Source organism: Ornithodoros turicata, chromosome 1 (assembly GCF_037126465.1).
Source record: "Ornithodoros turicata isolate Travis chromosome 1, ASM3712646v1, whole genome shotgun sequence".
Classification (NCBI taxonomy): domain Eukaryota; kingdom Metazoa; phylum Arthropoda; class Arachnida; order Ixodida; family Argasidae; genus Ornithodoros; species Ornithodoros turicata.
The window spans coordinates 19,373,378-19,394,102 of record NC_088201.1 but is presented as its reverse complement, the minus strand read 5'-3'; the positions used below and the strand labels follow the sequence as shown (position 1 = coordinate 19,394,102).

The 20,725-nt window shown below is 45.1% G+C and overlaps 2 protein-coding genes across 2 annotated transcripts in view; both read left to right on the top strand.

Annotated features, from left to right (window-relative positions):
• Positions 1-13,920, top strand: part of LOC135377595 (uncharacterized) — a 31,178-nt gene extending 17,258 nt beyond the window's left edge. Inside the window, exons 6-7 of the mRNA XM_064610125.1 lie at positions 11,394-11,584; positions 12,650-13,920. Of these exons, the coding sequence (XP_064466195.1) occupies positions 11,394-11,584; positions 12,650-12,860 (402 nt within the window). The 3' untranslated portion in view covers positions 12,861-13,920. The remainder of the gene's footprint in view (positions 1-11,393; positions 11,585-12,649) is intronic.
• Positions 13,921-19,216: 5,296 nt separating this feature from the next.
• On the top strand, positions 19,217-20,118 carry LOC135377851 (histone-lysine N-methyltransferase SETMAR-like). The gene is made up of 2 exons (XM_064610597.1): positions 19,217-19,510; positions 19,570-20,118. Exons 1-2 carry the CDS (start codon positions 19,217-19,219, stop codon positions 20,116-20,118), a joined length of 843 nt encoding a protein of 280 aa, XP_064466667.1.
• The last annotated feature ends 607 nt before the right edge of the window (positions 20,119-20,725 follow it).

Below are 20,725 nucleotides of genomic sequence, written 5' to 3'. Positions count from 1 at the left end.
GGCCGGGCTCTTAGCGTCTTCTCACCAGATTGAACATTGAATGCTAGCATCACATTATCTGTTGGAACCATGAACCCTGCCTTTCCTGCAGCATCACCAATGTCCTTACTCGCGAGTAAAGTAACTCTTGCAATAAGCTTGCTTTCCTGTTCTGTTTCGTCGCGTTTAGGCACTGCACGCTTGACCTGTGATTCCGGGCAATCGTATTTGTAGTGTCTATATTTGTGGCTCACGTGACATTTTCCCCTACGTCTTGGCCCTGCGACCTTACATTCCGCAACCTTAGTTTCCGTAACACGGCTTGCCTCCTGTTTCCGCGTCTTCACCTCCCCAACTTCTGTGTTAGCTCCCTTAGTTTATCGTTTTACACGACCTGCGTTGCTGTCCTCATAATTGGACGCCAATTGAGCTACCTGCTGTGGCTTCAGCCACTCTTCTGTCTAATTTAAAATGACATACGATCTTATATCATCAGGTAGTCCCTGCTTGAGGCAATCCGACACTACAAGCAGTTTAAAGGAGTACAGAGGGCCATTCAAAAAAATTTCAGGTTCAGACATCTGATGAAAGTGTGTGTGTCATTATACCGAGTAGCGCGAAAGGTTTTGATGTGTGCAATTTGTTTTCCAGAAAAAAACTCACATAAACATAGCTCCGCGTGTTCATCCTTAACTCGCCACTCCAGCTATAACGAGGATGAGGAGGTATGATGCCACGTCACCGATGACGGTATAAGGAGACTTGTTCTGGTTCGCCCGTAAGTAGGTTTCAGCGCCTTGTCCCTTTGCCGCTGTAAACGTGTTTTGCCAGTTCTCCCGGAGAATTGGGGATAGAAGGAGCGGCCGAAGCATTACCGAGGCAAGGAGAAAGGCTTTATCAGAACCCCGAACAGCCGAGTAGCAGACAGCATTTCTCTAGGCCAATCAGCGAGCGTTCTCCTTATAGCGTCAGCGCGAGGTTCCAGGCAGATCACAGGCTGGTACTGCTCTTCACCCCCGTTGCGCACAGTCGCTTTTTGCGGCGTATTTTAAATTCAATTTCTGCGATAATTATGACTCTGTGATGTAAATTACTTCACATGGTGCTTCTTACTGGCCTACTTAACAGTTTTATAGGAAGAAAACTGGGTGTTAAAAATGACTTCTGTGCTACTTTAAGGTCCTCTAGAGTTTTGATCTCCCAACTCTCTTGGTAGTGCTCGAACAGAGTTTGCAAGTTAAGAGACGAACTGGTTCCACGATTCTCCATCAACTTTACGAGCTGCGTAGAATAATTGCTCGTACTCGTTTCTCGTCAGCTTTAGCTCGGTTAGTACCTTTTCTTTGTGCTCACTAAACGTGAGGATTTTTCCCTCTCCATACCGTGTCGCAACGGCACGCATTTTTTCGGTTAAGTATGGCAGAATCACAGCTCCCTGAACGTCTTCCGGGACACTGAGATTTATGAAGATCGTCTCAACACTCATTAACCATGCGGGCGCCAGCGGTTCAGATACAGGCATGGGCACGATGACTCCCCTGAATTCCTTCGCATATTCGCCCACCCTGCTTCTTGGCATAGCTACCGAACTGACACTCAATGAACCCTCCTGCATTTGTGCTAGTTTCACACGCTCTAGCTCAAGCTGCAATTTCAGTTTCTCAAGCTCGAATTTCTGAGCTTCCATTTGAGATTTCAAGTTTCTATGTATTTACGCCACCATCTGAATCCTTCTCCGGGACTGCATTGCATTCCTACTCTGCATCCCCATTCTGCATCCCCATTCTGCATCCCCATTCTGCGATTTCTGCGATCGCATAACTATAGAACAAGAGAGAAACTGATGTTCTGAGGCTGGAACAACATAGAAGGGACAGATACAAACAAAGCCTCAAATTTGCCTAAGAAATCAACGATGAAAGACGATGTTGGTTATGCGATGAAAGATGTGGGTTCGATCCCTACAGCTGGCTAACCTTTTCAGTGACTTTCATCTTTCATCGCATGACTATAGACATGGTAAAACCGGAGAAAACCGATCAGAGAGTCTCACCTTCGGTTCTGATGGCTTCCATACCGTGTCGTTACGGCACGCAGTTTTTCGGTTAAGTATGGCAGAATCACAGCTCCCTGAACGTCTTCGGGGACACTGAGATTTATGAAGATCGATGGCTTCCGTGCAGAGAAGTTCCTAGATCCGAGCCCGTAGCTCACAGCCTTTGCACAGCGCCAGCTTCCTCGACGCACTCGAATCGCCGTACTGGTCGCCTGTTCCTGACCTCCTTCCGTGAACTTTACAGGGCGCTGCTCGTAGATTTTCCGCTCCAACCTCGATGCCTTGCTCAGATGAGGTTCCTTGACTCAGGACGGCCCAACTTGCGAAGCTGCACCGCTGTCCAACGTTACTCCAAGCTAGTCGACGACGAACATCCTGTCGATTGCACCAGTAAGATTATCCCCACAGTCGATGATGGTAATGATGGGGGAAGGTGTCTGTGTTCGTCGATGCCTTGACGGCCGTGCAGGAAGCAAACGTACACTAGGAGTACACTATATACTAGTTTATTCACACGGGGGGACCAGTGTCCAACCCGACTACCAAATCCTGAGTGATAGTGACAATCACTTTCTCTTTCCGCTACACCTCAGTCCAAGGTCAGCGGCAAGGTAGGTTTCGCGAGACCTTCATTCATTGTGACGAGTTTGGTTGTCCTTCCGTGCCTATTACGGAGTCCTTTCTTCCCCGCAGCTCGACGGTGGGAATGGCCTAGGGTCGCTACTTAAACTGGTCATTTCGAGGCTCGGTGAAATTCCACTACAAGCAAAGTTCCATGGAGGCAGTAACTTCACATACCCTTTGAGGACCTACTCTTTTAAACAGTTCTTGCGGAAATTAGTACCACTTTTGCATAATGCTTATTGATCCAAGCGTGTAGTCCGATCTACTTAGCAGCGCGTCACAGCGCCAGCGTGTCGTTCCTGAGCTTTTCAAGGTATGCCTTGCTGTTTGCAAGAATGGAAGGCTTATCCCTCCGTGACCTTAATTGTGACCACGTCGAGAAGATGTAAGGGAATATCAAACCATTTCGCTCGGAGTGGAAGCTGTTGTTTAGTTCTTGCTTCGGTTCTACTAAGTTCGTCTGGCCAGCATGAACAATGGGTTGTTAATCCTTCGCTGGCATGTATCGCGTCAGTACAGTGTAACAGCCAACAGTGAAAACTCCCTCTAAAGGAGATGCTTTGTCCTTTCTAGCAGAATTGCCATTGAGAACATTCTAAACTGATATCAGTGACGATGCTATCCGCAAGAGGTCCACTGGTACGCTTCTCCAGGCGTTGATGCCTTTTTAATTCCTGAATTGAATCTTCCAGACCAATTGTTTTCTTAAGCTACTGTTGGCTTCACTTTCTGTCATGATGATGTATTCTCATGTAATTTCACAGTGAGGTCTTTGTTCAACAAAATGTACACTTTATTGCTAATTTTTGCACATCAATTTCCAAATCTCATTCGGAGAACGATGTGTAGTGGCATTACACATCGTAGCACAAATCGTGAAACCAAATTGTTAGCACTGTCAAATGCCCCATAGAACCAATGTATTTCGACGTCCAATAATTCAGACCGCACGTAATTTGGACCGTACTCATCTCACTTCAAACCTGTGTGGTTATTAGGACTTTCGTCGCCCGAGAATCCGACGCGCCCAATATTATGTATTGCATTAAAACGAAGGCCATTCCCAACATGACGCATGAGCCAAAACCTTTGCGGAACGGCAAAGCTTATTTGCACATGACCGAAACCGAAGGATCTGCTTCAGACTCATTGCAAGAGCTAATCTTTCAACACGCGTGTCTTCTACAATGACTGTCTTTGAGTATCACAAATACTGAAATGCTGTCCTCAATTTCGAGTCGTCCTCATGTCGATGATACTGCGATATGTAGGGGAAATATTGAAAAATGTGCTTTATATGTGCATACACATGCATAAGGAACCGTAATTTTGTCGTGCACCATATTCGCGTTTTTCATGACCTGTAGGTGGCGCATCTAAAGTCCAACATGGCGGACGTATCCAGGTTGTCGCTTATTTTCGATTTTGAGATTTCTGAACTGCAATGTTAATTCTCGATGCGTTGAAGGCGAACAAATATTAAACGCTGCTCATATAGTTCTAGCAGGCGTAACCGTGTTGTCCAAAGAGAAGGCTATAGTGGTCGCGTATTATTTGCGAAGTTCCGGCGTGTTTGATCAACCACATTTCGTGAAGGTGAATTTCGCGTTTACCGGTTTGAGGCCGAAATAGCAAGCAGCGAGTGTCCTGCGCTGCAGGAATGTGAGAGACATGCAAGCACACGACATCTGTGCTGCAGTTCTCTTACAGCTAACACCTTCTAAGTGTGTAGCGCGTGTACGAATGTAGTTTACAAGTTACACGGTAACGTTGCGACATCCGTGTGTCACTGGTGCGCATGTTTTTGGGACACCTTAACGAAACGTCGCATTCTTTCTGCATTCTTTCCCAAGTGATTTGACGAGTTACAAAACTGACTTGGTATATGTTTTCACACTATCTCTTGCGCTTTCTTACACAAATTGGCTATTCAAGTTTGAAACAAACTTGTTCTGTTTTGTCTAGACAAGTTTTTGCTTCCCTTCCTGACGTGAATTGCACAGAAGTGTGCTTCAGAAAGAAAAAAAAAGAACGTTCATCAGATATGTAGGCAGTACCGCTCCAAGAGCTCTGCCAGACACACACAAGCATTGCTGATGTAACAGGTTTGCTGATTTTGAGTCGCTCAATCCATTTCTTCCGAGGATGCGGCGAAGTAGGCTGTATTCTATGTGTGGAAAGAAGAAAACGCGGAAAGCCAAACTGGCTATACCCTCATCGCGCAGAGTCGCATTGTGACACAGAACAAAACTAGTTTGGTTTAGTTCGCTGGTCGTTGTCTGCAATGTTTATTTCATCCATGATTTCAACAGCAAAAATACGGGTGCAGCTCAGCGATTCATGCGAAAAGCAGCAACTTCTCCGCAAGTGCACGCAGGGTTGGCCGGGTGTACCTGTTTTGGCTAGTCCCGAGTTTCACCGCTGTGCGGCATCGATTTGGTGAAAAACGCGAATACTATGTAGGCAAAATATTTCTAATTAGAGCTTTTGATAATTCAAACAAAAATCTGTGGTCCCTCGGTGTATGAATTAATGAGAGTCTACCGTGCAACATTTAAGCCTTATCGATGTCCATAGTCAAAGTATCAGAAAGTCCATAATATCAAAGTCAGTAAGTGCTGCTGGCAGGAATCGACTCCACACCTCTCTGATTGTCGCTTAGATGTGTTACTACTACGCCGACATCGTGCCCTATGGTTAGAGGTAAGCACAGATAAGATTAACAGTATCCGCATCCGCACAGTATACGAACATGTAATATCCGCAACTCCACTAGTAAAGTAGGTGTACCTGTATCCGTGTGGATATTGAGTACCGTGTTTTCCACTGTATAATGCGCACTCGTGTATAACGCACACCCCTAAAAGCGGGCCGAATTTGAAAAAAGTTCCGTGTATAACGCGCATCGGTGCATAACACACACCGCAATGTTGCTGCAAGCTTCTGTACTGCCACCACTATACACAATAAACCAAGGCAGTGTATAATATATGCATATGCTTTATTTGAAACATATTTAGTTTTGCGTCCCTTCTCAATCGTGCCATCCTTCTGAAATGAATTCAGGATCATTGACTGCTCAATAGCATCCTTAAGCAGCAGCATGAATTTTTATGAAGTCCAGCACACTTTCGCCGGCTTTGGCAACTGACCCTAAGAGATTTGGGAGAAACTCACAGCACACCCTGGAAGAGGCTAGAATTTGTATGTCACCGACCAGAAAAGGAACTCTGTAGGAAAATATTGTATACCGGAATACCAGAAAATACGGTATGTCTGCACATCCGGCGGTCATTGTATTTGTACGAAACCATCAATGTGACGAAATGTTACGTTACAAATGTTTACACTTGTCAGCATACAAAGTACCTTAGGAATGTTATGTCATCCACTGTTGTCCAGTAATAGCAGTTAAAGGCACAACAATGCAGGGGATGGCACGCTTCGACACCATTTTGGATTCACTTCACTACGTGCTCTCAATTATGGTTCTTCATAAGGAAGGTCAGCAGATACACCAGTGCTTATTTGCATATTTCAGGATATTTCTTTTCTACCTGCAAGCCAAAATGCTGTGCAGATCCATGGATATAACCACATAACCACCTCCTGTGCACACCTCTACCAATGGTTACCATAGAATATCTCAAAAATGGTAGTAACAGTGGCAAACAGCAGAAACATGAGGGGTACTCCTACAATGCCTTTGTTCTCAAGCAATCTACCATGCATTTCTTCTGTGCATTTCTACCATGAAAAATGTGGTTTTTATATTGGTGGGCTTATACTGCATTCAAAACTTTCTTCCCTGCATTTTTAGTTTTGTGAACATGTAAAATAGTGCAAATGATGCTTTCAGACAGTGGTACTTAAAATTGTTCCATGCACTGTGGCAGATCTGAGAATATTGGTTCAGTTAATAGTGGTGCCCAAATGAATTGCAGTTTGACAGGAGGTGTTAATCCACATATTTTTTCAGTGGGCATCCCACACACCAGCACATGCATAGCATAGTTGCAGTGACATTTTGATGTTCAGTCCTCTAGCTTACTTTTCTTGCTCCACCATGATGTGACCCGAAGCCCATATAGTAATCCACTGTACAAACACTAGAGATATTACGTGGAACAAAGCAGCGAACTGGTGTAATCGAGATGAAGGGATACCCAGAGGGGAATAGCCATGTACAGTTGGCTTACCTCATGCTTCCCAGAATGAGAAGCTCCCTTCTTCTGAAAAGCATTAAAATTTTAGCAGTTTGGTGTCTCACCTTAAAATCGGTAAAAACGAGAAAAGGAAAACAGTGCTAGGACGACATACACACGCACAGTGCTGTGTGTGTGTGTATCTTTTTTACCCACGCACTGGGGTTTTTACCATTTTTTAACAATTTTAACCTATTCTTCTCACTTGGGAGATAAAGAAGTGAGCCATGATCTTATGCCCTGCCCACTCCTAGAACTAGGGACTGTGGCACTTCATCCCAAGTTACTCCAAGTAAATGCGAAAGACAGTTACTTGCATCGATGTGAACCTGCATTGCACGTTTTGAAAGAAAAGTAAGTAATAGAGGCATGGAGAATTTGGCGCCTCAAATACCAAAACTCATCCAGCTCTGACATCACTGCAGGTGTCTCCGCCTGTGAGGCAATGTAACATGCTTATGACTACCTATGGAAATGGCAGAAGCTCTTGCTCCTTTGTTCAAAGGTTTATAGTATATCGCCCCATGGAAAATAATTCTTTTTTCCTCAATACTCTGGCGTGCATGGAGTGCTATTAAAGTATCACAACTTTTTTTAAGTACTTGCATAGCTACAAAACTGTGGTACATGCATTAAATTCTTAAGACTATAGAGTAACTTACTTCATAATGCACCAGATGTAAGAGGTATCCCTCTTGCATCTGGTGCATTATGAAGTAAGTTACAAAAGTTTCAGTTCCTAATGCACTCCACTTATGTATGGACTCTCTTGAAAGTTTCACTGTGCTATTGTTATCAGGTGCGTGGAGCTAGTCACCAAATCCAGGTGTACACACCATTCTCAAAATGCTCACAATTGAGTATTGAGCTATTGGCTAATTCCCGAGAGAGGAAGGGGTTGCTTGTCAACAAACTAAAAGAATGTTTTAGCAATGTGTATGAAGAGTCTTCTACACGTTAGCATTAGGCTGTAAAAAATGGGTGAAATGTTTTCATCTGGGGAGAGAAACTGAGACACTGAGAGTATGAGACACGGGAAGCCTTGTCAGTTGAACTGGTGCCTCCAGTTGCCATAGCTCTGGTGGACGAAGAGCTGTTGAACCACAGGCACTTGAAGGTGAAAGAAGTAGTAGAAAGGCTGGAGGTCTTGAATGGAATAATTAATAAATTTATCCACATGAGGAAGCTGAGTGCAAGGTAGAACCCACGAGTCCCTTCAGCTACTGAGAACTAACAGCACATGCTCCACTCAAAAAGGTTGTAGGCAGCTTTTGCAGCGAGGAGTAGGTAGCACTTGAAACTATCATGACAAAGGATAAAAACCTGGTTTCTTATTTTAATCCGCTCTCAAAACTTGAGTCGATCTAATAGTGAAAACATAGTGATGTGGCACCAACACAAGCAAACTTCACTCTCTCCACCAAGTGATCAGTGCCATGATGTCCTCTTATCTACTACAAGGAAAAGAGCACCGCTGTGAAAGTACTGTACTACACTGCACTCCTGCACCGGTTGCCACATGCAATCAAGCACGTGGCAATCAAAACATGAAAACAACATGAAAACAGGCACGGAGTACTGATCTATGAGGTTTGCCTCGTGCGCGACAGCAGGTCAGGCTACCTTATGCAGCAGGTGTTGCCAACACTGCATCGAAAGAATGTGTGTTCTCCGAGAAGAACCCCCAAGTCCAGAACTAAATCCCAGACCTCACACCTAGCAGAGACTAGCTACTCTCAAAACATCATCATTGTCGAACCTCCTCCCACGGAATTCAAACTTAGCTTCCGTGGAAAGAAGGTTCAGCAATGATGACAAGGTAAAGGCTACCATACTCCAACATTCTGAAGAAGACAAGACATGGGTTACTTTTTTAAGGGCATTAAACTGCTAATCCAGACATGCGAGACCTGTGTCAGAGTACAGGAAGGGTCTGACTGTTTCAGGTTAAACCCGGTCTTTCCTGATTATTCCCTCCCAAATCAATTTTGGACCAATTCAGGATTTACCCACCAATTCCAATCACGTATCACGTGCACTACTGTCGAACCTCAGTATAACGAAAGTCACAAGGAACACGATTTCTTTCGTTGCACCGAATATTTTATTGTATCCAGCCTGACGAAATATGGTAGCCAGTTGCGGCAGGGAATACAAATTACTTCACTGTGCCGCGAATTTTGTTATATCGAGTTTCACTATATCGAGGTTTGACTGTATCTAGTGGCAACCCGTGCGCATGTCTGATGTAAATACTATTTGAGTGCAACAATAAATTATGCAGAGCACATTCGATTTTATAATATGTGGTGAAAGGGACTACCTACTATAATTCATGAGAAATGCATGTTTGACCAAAATGTGCAGGCTTAACTGTGAGACGCTTGCTGGACAGAACGGAAAAAGTAACCCAATAATTCCGGATGTGTCAGTGGCACCCAATTTCACCCTGAATAATAGCACCCGATTCTTTTTTTTTTTTTTTTTTTCAAAAATATCTGGGAAAAACATTTAACCAGCAAAAGTCAGACCCTATATTAAATAAGGCAGCATAATTAATGTGCTAAAGTGATGTCATCACCCCCTGTAAGTTGACATAAAACACACTTGGACCACGCCAGTGAGTGCCACAGCATGAAAGTGCAAAGGTGGTGAAAGCTGATAGCTTCACAACTTGAGGATAGGCGAGTACTACTCAAAAACAGCCTGAGTATGCCTACATTTTGTCTGCACTATGCAGCAACACAGAATCACCACCAATGAAATATAGCAGAGTTAAATAGTATCCAGAGTTATATCTGCATTTGTGCTCACCTGTACTTATTACCTCAGTGCAAAAATTTTGGTCATTTCATGAAACACAAAACACTGCTGTGTTCATTTGTTTGTGTTGTAACTATTTGCCATATTTGCCATGTGCTCCATTTCTCTTATTAACTCAATCGAGCTCATCCCAAATAATGCAGCGCGTTTCATCCACCAAAATTACAATTGCACAGCAAGCGTGACATCAATGAAAAACACACTACAACATACCTGCCAAGTCTCCCGGACTATTCGGGACACTCCCGAACTTTGTTCATTCTCCCAATTGTACGGATACGCCCTCCAATCTCCCGGAAAATTGGAGCTTTGAGCTTTTTCTCTAATTTGCTTTAAAAGCTGCCCAAACGTATTACTGAAAAAATAACAGCCCGTAACACATTTTTCGCGGAAGGCTGGTTTGGCGGAATGCCAACAAAGGGGTAAGCAGGTGAGCAGCACATATGGCCACATGACCATCCATGGCTGGAGGTCGCAGCAGATCATGTGTTTCATTGTGTTCATGTTTCTCGAGAAGATGTGTTATCGTCATATCGGCAGTCCAGTCTGGTACAGTAGTTTTGTTTCCTGCGATGGCACTCTCCAAACCGAAGTGACCACATGTGACTGCTGTTCCAGAAGATGTTCCGAAAATGTGACAAAACGAAGCGCAGTGCCATCATTGGTGAAATGGCCGCGTCCATGAAAAATGAAATGTTGGAGAGCCAGTTCATGAAGCGTGTTCGCAATTGCGGTAGAAGGAAGCAACGTTAGTGTGTCGCAGCTCCAACTAATAGTGGCTATGTATGATGTAGAGAAATCAGAATGCAGTCTGTGGCAACGATATCTCTAGTACACGAAATTAATGCGTAGCGCATACTGCCTCCACTTTTTTAAACCACTCCCCTCTCTATTGCCTGTTTCGGCATTGAGGGTAAAATAAATAAATACATAAATATTCTGTGGTGTATAACTTACACATTATACATTGTAAAAAATGTGTAGAAGTGGCCGTGTGTGTCATTTACCAATGTGCGTTGCACATCATAACTTTTCCCAAAAGGGTTATGTTTAGGGAAAATTGGGAAAACTGGATGATAGACAGTGAGCGTGAGTACACGAAGATTGGACAGGGGCACCGCACACAAAGGTAGCGAAGTTTGCCTGGGAGGTACGAGATACCGTCATGATGTCAATGATACTCAACTTTTTTGGGAAGACTGGCATTGTTGAGAAGGAATGGGAGGCAGAATAGAGCAGATGAAAATGAAGAACAGAGCCAGAGTGGTAACGAGACTGAAGTTTATTGCAACACTGACCCTGTCGGATTAGAGTTTCATTGCCATGACTAACTGACGTTGGCTTGCCTGTTGGATTGCCTCGTTGCCTGACGTTTAATAAAAAGTACTCATAGACTCTACACTAACAGCAATGTGTTTTCACCTATGTGGTGTGTGTTATATGCCAATTATTCACCAGACACTTTTCAAATTTGGCTTATTTAGAGGGGTGTGCAGTATACATCGGTGAGCATTATACACTGGTAAATAGTGTGTACTGAAATAAAATGCTGAAAATAGTACTGTGCAGTTCACACTTATAGAATGGTACAGCTATAGTTTCCTTGGCCTTCTGTGCTTAAAAGGGACGATGTTTTATGTTTTCCAAAGGAATATTATACTCCTCTCTTAGGCTGAATTGAAATTTATGGAGCTTGAAACTTGCAGGAGCCAGTAATAGTCCGAAGAGGCATCCTCAAGAATTCAGATTGGCGACGCACCGTGTCAGAATCAAGTGATGATGTCGCATATGGTTCTTCACTTGACTCGGAAGCAATGTTTCCTGCTGTCTCCTTGGAGTCCATTCAGCGTAAAAAGACTGTCAGCTTCAATGACCACATTAGTCAAATGTTTTACAGGTAATGTTTCCTGATTGTTTGTTTTACACTGAAAGTGTTATTGCATGGTGAAAGTGGAGCTCCACTCAAACTTCCAGCAAACCTTGTTCTCTGCACAGTTGTTCTTGGTGTGCTACTGAGCTTCAGAATGCCAAGTAAATTCACCTGAGAAGGGCAAAATTGTTATACAAAATAGGGAACAGAACGCAACACTGAATCCTAAACCTGAAGCTCCATGCGACACTTTTGCGAAATATTGGCAGATCCCGACGTGAGGCCTTTGCTTTAATCCCCATGCAAGCAGGTTTATCCAGGGAGGGATTCTATTCAGAGAAGGAGAAAACACTTAAAGGTGCACTAAAATGCAAAAACAACTTGTTATCAAGTGAAAGTCCGTGTTTCAATTGCTAAAATGCAAGCAAAATTAGTTCACACAGCACTACTGTTTAGAAGACAAATGCAATGAAAACGGAGCTGTCTTTAGTGAGAAAGTGGCAATGAATGGCATCCTCAGGAAGATTGGTGGCATCCAATCAGCCAACAGGAGACGCGTGCGCATGCCTATTGTGTGCATGTGGATTTGGAACGGGTCCTGTTATAGCGTTGTGTACATGCGCATTGCAGCATTCTTTAATACCGATTTACTGAATTGTAGCCCACAACAGTAGTCACAAATGTTCTACAGTTATCTTCACGTCCTTCCACACCAGCGCGCTTCGTAAGTCGCGCTATGCTTTTCGCCGGCACTGCTCCATGGTGTGGCACTGGACTAAAAGCACCCCGACGCCTACCAGATGCACAAACTGAAGCGATATTCACTGCGTAGTGCCGAGGCAAGAAAGAGTCCGGTATAATTCTGACTGTGGCTTTGTAACGGAATCGATGTTTTAAATTACGATGACAAGTGCGAAATTAACGTAGCAGGCAACGTAATTTGAAGTGGACTTGTGGTGGCATTTTTAGTGCCCCTTTAAAATATAAAATCAGTTTCTAAGTCTCGTGGTGGTTGTATTCTGAAATAAAAAAAAATAATAATAAATATGCTTCAGTTCTGTTACTGTCTCATGGCCTTTCCTGCTTTAACAGGGCAAACTCTAGCATCTTGGGACGACGTCGGAAAAACCAGAAGAAGGCTGCCAACAAGAAGCGAGCAGCTGCACGCATTGCTTCATGTCATTCTGAGTCAACAGATACATCGGGTGCTAGCAGCGGTAGCGAAGCGAGCTTGGAAGATCTCACAGGTGGCCCTAATTCAAGCTTGCCAGAAGCAAAGCTGGCTGAGACCATCATTGCATAATCAGTTCTGAATGTTCTGAAAATTTCAGGTCATTCTAGTGCATTCATATAACTGCATTTCCTTAATCCAGTTCATATGATGACGTCCTTTGAGGAATATGGCATGAATAATCCAGCTTTCCTGCTTGTGGCTAGGGACCCTAGGTGTGGAAGACTTAGTGCTGATCATTTATTCTGGCAGACTGCGTTACCGGTGTTGGTTTCTCCTCTGTCTGACGGTTATGTTAACTTGCATTAGTTTTCCTTTTCTCTATCTCTGGCTCTGATACTATATTATTTGTGTTAGAATTTTTTGGGAGTGTTTGTTGGCAAAAATTTGAAGGTTATTTGTTTTAAAGTCTCGTGAGATGTTAATGTAATGGATGTGCTTTACTTTGGAAATCGAGATGGAATCTGCAGTTTACAAGGTAAATAATGAGTGTGCCCACACTAAAGGTGAAGAATGCAAGATACATTCTAACTGTACACAAACACTGCCAAGAACGTATAGAGGTAAAAGGGGCACTAAGCAGTATAAAGTTCTGTTTACATAAGCATGTGGCACTCATTCCACACATTTGATTACTTGCAACATTAAAAATGTGTGCAGTAAAATTGATGGCAAAAATCAGCAGCACTTGAGGTTTTTTGTTGACCATTTTTTGAAGATAAGGAATCCAAGGATATAGTATCCTGAACGTTGAAGCCATCGTTACCTACCACCCAACAGTGGCCTTCTGAAGAGTGCTTAACCCCCACGATGGTTTAAAACTGTCAGTTCTCATGTTTTTATTTTGATAGTTTTGTTTCTTTTGCACAAGCTCATGTTTGACTTGGACCTGGATGCTTGCCCTCTTCTACTGTGATAAATCATAGTACAAAATTTCAGTATTTAGCAGTTGTTAGGGTGGCATCATCGAAATAAATATAACATTTATCAGCAAAGCAATGTGTTCCGAGCCATCTCAAATAAGGCATTATGACTACCTTTAGCACATGGGTGGCATTTTGTTAAAGGGAGCAAACACATGTGATATCGGAAGGCACGGAATAAGGTCATTAATAAATGTTTTCTAAAAAGACTTGTTATGGCTTTACTATTGTGTCATAGATGCAGGGCAAAGACAACTCCCACTTCAGGCTGATAGATGAATAGTCTGCAGCAGGAGTGGTGCTAGAATGGAAGTGCAGACAGTTCACAGCCACAACATGCTAAGCTGCATCAGTGGAATTATGTTTCTGTCTCTAGTTCTCTCATAATCGTACAGGCTGCTCGTTGAGAAAGTGCTGTTCAATTCCCAAAAATAGGCTGCATGATACACAAATTTGTCAGCACGTCAGCACCTCTGTGACACACGTGCACACACAAACACACACACAATGATAGTTCGCGATGAGAAAACAACAAAGTTGCACACCGGCTTGGCACAACTAATAACAATTTAATGCAGACGTTTCGTCTCCCATGCGGGGGACATCATCAGTGAAAGCAGAATGAGAGACGACCGCAACCAGCAGATTACTTAACCAGGTCGACGAACACTTGGGGGAGGGGGCCACGATTGGTATTACACACTGAAGGTTCTCCTCGCACGTACCATGACTCAAGCAGATTCCTGGGACCCCACCTTTGTGACCTTAGCGAGGGAACAAAGGTGGGGTGGGGTGGGGTGAAACGGTTCAGCTCAAAGATGGCGCCTATAGTTTCGGTTCAGTTCTGGTTTGGCTAAAAATAACTGTTTTTGGTTCAGGTCCGGCTCTGTTTTATGGTAATCACCACCATTTCTTTTCTGTGTGCCCCTCCATGGCATGGTCTAAGGTCGGGTGACACAAACCCGCCATTGTTGTAACTACCCTCCAGTGGTTTACCCAGAATTTCGTCCTTGGGGGGGGGGAGGGGGGAGGGGGGTTCTGCAATGGGGTGTATTTACATGCTTTTCACTCAATACTGTGCAATCTCAAGATTTTAGGGGAGGGGGGGGGGGGGTCTCCTCCATATTTTGGGGGTGTAGGGGGGTCTGGATAAATCGCTGCTCAGGCTGCATCGGCTCAGTATGTCTTAACGTGCAGTCGTCATCACATCTTTGGAAGTCGTCAAGAGTACGAGGCATTATGTACAAAACTACGCGTTTTACTGCGAGATTATTCGATAAAAATAATTACCGTGATCGAAACACATCCAAAACGTTGCGCAAAAACAACAACCGCATTGGTTACAAAATGTTTGGCCGACGATCACGGGCGCCGTCATGGTCACTTGTGCCTTGACGTTTACTGTGACGTGCGACCAGGACCTGTCCAGGATGCATTGCGTTCGCCCAGCACGCTTTCGTCTACGGAGCAATACATTGAATGCCACCCCTGTGGTCAATGCGGCCTGCGACTCGATTTGAGTTTGAGGCCCCTGCTCTATACAGAATGACAGAATTTACTGTCGTTTTTCTCTTCATCGTTGCCTTAACCTCATGAAGAGTCAATAACATTTTACGTGCCCTCTCTCGCTACGGCTTTCGGCACGGGTTTTCTATCCTGTCTGATAGGGGTCTCAATGGTTTACTCGCATTCCCAGGGCCGGCGATAGGGGGGGGGGGGGCGAGGAAGGCGACCGCCTTAGGCCCCGCGCACGAAGCCCTCAAGCAGGGATTACTTTTTTTTATATATCAAGTATGCACTTAATCGTGTGAAATAGGCCCCGCGATGTGCCTTTACCTCAGGCCCCGCTCACCCCTATAGCACCGGCCCTGCGCATACCCTTCAGGACAACACATCGCCTCATGCGTGCTCCCAAATCCGATGCACTGCACACTACCCCTTCCCAAGATAGACGTTGTCATCCCGAATATATCAGGCGCTAAAGCAGATGTGCACAACAATGCGCATTGTCGAGACAAAGGAGAATATTTCGCTCCACCTCCGCGTCACACACAGAAAAGTATCTTCAAAATAACTCGGAAAATGAGTAGAAGTGAGAGTGTTTAAGTTAGGTCACTAAATACTGACCTTTGAAAGTATGTGCAGGATACCAAGTTACTCGCAAAAGTATTTAAGATACGTAACTTATACTTTACTCGAGTTACTGTATGTGTCTTTGCAAACAGCTGGGGATTCTCCCAGATGGATAATTTCAGGGGGATCAAGATTTATATCCCCTCGCTGAATGCATCCCAGACAACACGAAACGTTATTCGGACATCCGAAAAAGGTCCCAACATCCCAGGTCCGAGAAACTGCGTTCCTGGGACGTGTCCCTCGTACAACACGGCTCGGGTCATACCTTTGCGTGATCAAATGTGGTAGACATGCAAAATAACTAGCGAATGAAGCTGGCAAACTTTAGTTTCTTGGGCAGATAGTAACAACATGCCTTGTACATATATTGGTTGCCTTGTGTACATATTCCTGTGCACAATACACAGCCTAGCCTTTGTTTCTAAGGGTGATGACCATGAAACAAAAATGCTCCATGCTGGATAAGCCCCAGCTATAGTGTCGTTATTTTGGGTGTTAAGGTCCTTGTAGCAGTGGTGGATCCAGGGATGGGGCAGTGATCCCCCCACCCCAAATCATCAGGCTAAACGTATTAGATGTCCCCCTGTCGTGCTACACGCTTCGACAAAGAACCCCCAAAGTGAATGTTTGGGTCCGCCCCTGCCTTGTAGTACAAACTAAAGTTTCTAGGGTTGAATGAATTCCTTATCATTGCATACCTCTCCCACAATTTCAGTGAGTCAATGACGCTTCCCCAAAGATGTCGCACGATAGTGCTCTTCCTGTCATCCTCTGTTTTTCAAGTTTTATAATTACAGTACACAAATCAGTAATAAAATGCAACGCACCGGTACAAAAAAAGAAAAGAAATCATAGGCCTAGTTCACTTCATTTCATGCTAGCTCACACCCAGATCCCAGGCCGTATGCCCTAAAGAAATTATTCTTTATCGATTTGGACACGTAGTACCAGTTGGCAGTGTCATTATGTTTTACTACTATTGAATTTTATGCTGTTTTACACGTAGCCAGTAGCGTAGGTAGAAAAATATTTCGTCGACGGGTTCTACCGAAAATTTACATGGGGAGAGGATTTACCCTCGTTTTCCCTCTCCCAAATGCACTGCTAAAGGTATGATATCGGGGGGGGGGGGGAGAGCGCCAGTGCACGTAGTAATATAATTAGCTGAGCCTGTTTATAACGATATCGACGGGAATGCGAAATCCGATCGTTGTACATAAACTTTCGCGAAATCGCCGGTCGGGATCACGTCAATCAAGTAGAACGCCGCCGAACACTCACGTTTGTTAAGAGCACAAAAGCTTGTACCACAAACCCGCCGATACCACGTGAGCGGTGGCGCAGTCAGAAAATATTTCGGGAGGGGTTCTACTGGAACTTACATGGGGGAGAGGATTTCGGCCTCGTTTTCCAGCTCCCACATGCACTACCAATTTAGGGTTTCGAGGAGGGGGAACCCCCGACACCCCCCTCTGGCTACGTCACTGCACGTGAGGCTCCGCACCCTTTGAGATCGACGACTTCGTCCATTGCTCATCATCCAGTGCCGTAGTCATCCTTCTCACTATCGGAACTGCATTGTCCATCGCGCCTCGTCCTGCCGTCCACGGGTAATTCGTCGACGCGTGTTTGAGCGGCGACACGCAACTGCCTGCCAACTCATATTTCGGGAGGCACGGTGCTTCGCAACGAGGTTCTGCACCGGTACAAAATCCGTCGAGCACGTGCAACCCGAGTCAAGCCATGTGCCTTTCCTCATCAAAACGCGCCCCAGAACCGGGGGCGTCATCGTAGCACGCAGAAAATCAGAAGAAAACTTAGAGGGACTAGCGCATCCGGAGACGTGTACGTGACCGATACGGTAATGTTCGGCACCGCTTCGCAGTCTGCTCGGCCAAGTTTCTCTTCCGAAAGCAGCTTACATATTAAATAAACGAGTTTTAAAGATTTTAACTCCCTCTGCAGGCTAAGGAAGCCCTAACGATAGTAATCGTGATGACGTAATCCAGGCACACGAATGGGAGCACAACGCAGGCGATTGTCTCCGAGCTTGTCTGTTCGCACGGCGCACCGCCATAGTCCTCGATAAATACGTCGCTTTCCGCTTACCAGTGCGAGTTCTGACGCAACCGGAAAACACGGTGTTCTCCTGGCTGTACGAACGAGTGACGTTTTCTCCTACACTCCTGTATTTCCAAAGAGGGAATTCCGGCATACTCTCAACATCCGGCTTGTGCTGTGGCCATGCATTACATCAAATTGCACGGAAACTATTCCACTAGTTCGCGTCGGATTTTCGGCGTTATTTCTGTGACGAACGAGGAGTAAACAACCGATCGGAGCTTCGGAATCGATCGGGACGTACGCGACAGTCCGGGCGAGAGAACGGTGTGGAGAGGGAGGAACCTCCTCTATTCCACGCGAGCGGCGCTTTTCGGGCCATGCGCGCCTTGCAAAGTGCACATCTAATCTAATCCCCGTTAGTTATGCGCAGATAAAACCGCGTTCTCACTTTAGTGCTCACGGAGGCCGAGGCTTTTGAAAATGTCACCTTAATTTGTTTTCAATTGAAAATGGAAACTTGCTACTCGATTTTCACGCGTTTACCCGTTCCAGGAGAATTCTGATCGCTATACGCGAGCAAACGCTTTCACGACGATCGTTATATCGACGTCTTGTTCATGGCTGAGCTGACGGGAACCAGCAATTTGATCGCGATCGTAGTTATTGTTATATCGAAGATCGTAATAAACGGGCTCGACGACTGCATCTTATATTGCTTTTTGCTTTGGCACCTTTTCTGTTAGATTCTCGCTACATTAGTTCACCGTATCCTGTATAAAAATTGCAAGTTGAAAATGTTTTATTTTTACTTACTACTGCCACTGTTATCCATGTGATTTGCTACAAACTGGTAGCGTAACATCTCAAGATTTTTTCACTTCTACTAGCTCGTTTTGTTCCCACTAAGTGCGCCTGAGGTTATATTTATGTTGCGTTTCAGTGGGACACGTTGCTTCAGCACAGTAGTGCGCTCATTGCCTTCTTGGGATGGAACTTTCAGTAAATCAACGTGTAAAAATGGGTGACCGACACAACATACTTCTCAGTCCCACAAGCCTCATAAACTCGGAATGAGTGACCACGGCCACCATGTGTTTACATAACATGACTGACATGAGAGAACTGATGTTCTGAGGCTGGAACAACATACGAGGGCTGTTCAAGTCAAACCGAGACTTTCTGTCTCCTGAGTGTACAAATGGCTCGCGCTACATTTTTTTCGTCATTTTCACACGCGACAGGCCTCCGCGATCGCCACGTGGTGGTCCAAAGTTTGTACAAAACAGAAGACACGTGCTGGACAAGATGGCCGACAACGAGGTGAGCGCGCACATCGAACAGCGAATTGTCATGAAGTTTCCCGTGAATGACGGCGTAAAGTCACCTGAAATTCACAGAAGACTTCAGGCTCAGTATGGCCACGATGCACTTAACCGCAGCAAAGCGTTTGAGTGGTGCAAACGGTTCCGAGACTGCCGTACATCAGCGCAGGACGATCCCGGCCGGGGTGGCTCAGAGCCCAGTGTCAGAGTTCCTGAGAACATCCAACTTGTGGAGCGCCTGATCCTCAAGGACCGACGGATAACACGTGTCGAACTGGTTCGAAAGACGGGCTTATCTGTGGGACCGTTGAACACTATTATTCATGAATTATTCAGTTTGGGAAAGTTAGTGCCCGTTGGGTCCCGACGCAGCTCTCCGTGTTTGACGGGCAGAAAAGACTGGAAATCTCCCAAGAGCTAAGGTACCGTTTCGACACTGAAGGACAGCCGTTCCTTGATCGGATCATTACGTGCGATGAAACTTGGGTGCATAATTTCACTCCTGAGTCTAAACGCGCATCAAAACAGTGGAATCATCCGGGCTCGCCAGCTCCCAAGAAGTTCCGAAGCACCCAGTCTGCGGCTAAGGTCATGACCAGGGTTTTCTGGGACAAGGCTGGCGTTGTTCATGTTGATTTTCTGCCCTGTGGTACCACCATCAATAGTACATATAACTGCCACGTTCTCAGGTATGTGCATAAGGCGCAGAAGCAAAAGCGGCCGGGCCTCATCACCAAAGGAGTCCTCCTCCTACAGGACAATGCACGCCCGCATACCGCGCATCTCAGGACACGCACATTACAGGAACTCGGCTGGGAGTTGCTGCCACATCCCCCTTACAGTCCAGACCTCGCCCCAGCGATTTCCATCTCTTTGGGCCGCTGAAGGCGTTCCTTGGGGGCCGCCACTTCAGGTGCGACGACGAAGTCAGGAATGCGGTCCGATCATGACTGCTACGCGCCGGTAAGGATTTCTACGCTGCTGGCATCCAAGCCCTCGTGAAACGCTGGGACAAATGTATTAGTGCAGCTGGAGATTACGTTGAAAAATAAAACTAATTTCTCGCCTGGAAGTTCATTTTACTTTTGCGTAAAATGAAAAGTCCCGGTTTGACTTGAACACCCCTCGTAGAAAGGACAAATACATGCCGACATGTTATGCGTGGTTATCGTTGCATCTCTACTGCTGGCCTTACCCTTCGGGACATTCTTTCCAGACTTCCGGTAGAGAGCGCTGCTCACGCTGACAAGGCATCGAGGATAATTTTGTTGTAGAGTTACAGTATTGCCAATTTCTTTTGTTGAAGTATAACGAGCGCTGAAACAGCTACCCGAATAAGCCTGTGCGTTTCGCAGAAGCTTGTTCTCCAGAGACCACTAAACGTGCTATTTCTTTTATGGCCTCAAAGCGCCTATAATCGTTTGTTGTTTTAAGGTCTGTGCAACCATCACTATATATCAGACCATTTGAAATACTAGTCCGCACAAGCCGA

What these genes read in the sequence shown, in the direction of transcription:
- LOC135377851 (XM_064610597.1), top strand. Translation starts at nt 19,217, where the DNA reads ATGGCCGACAACGAGGTGAGCGCGCACATCGAACAGCGAATTGTCATG. An exon ending in GGATAACACGTGTCGAACTG is followed by an intron (nt 19,511 to 19,569) that starts GTTCGAAAGACG and finishes TGAATTATTCAG; the next exon opens with TTTGGGAAAGTTAGTGCCCG.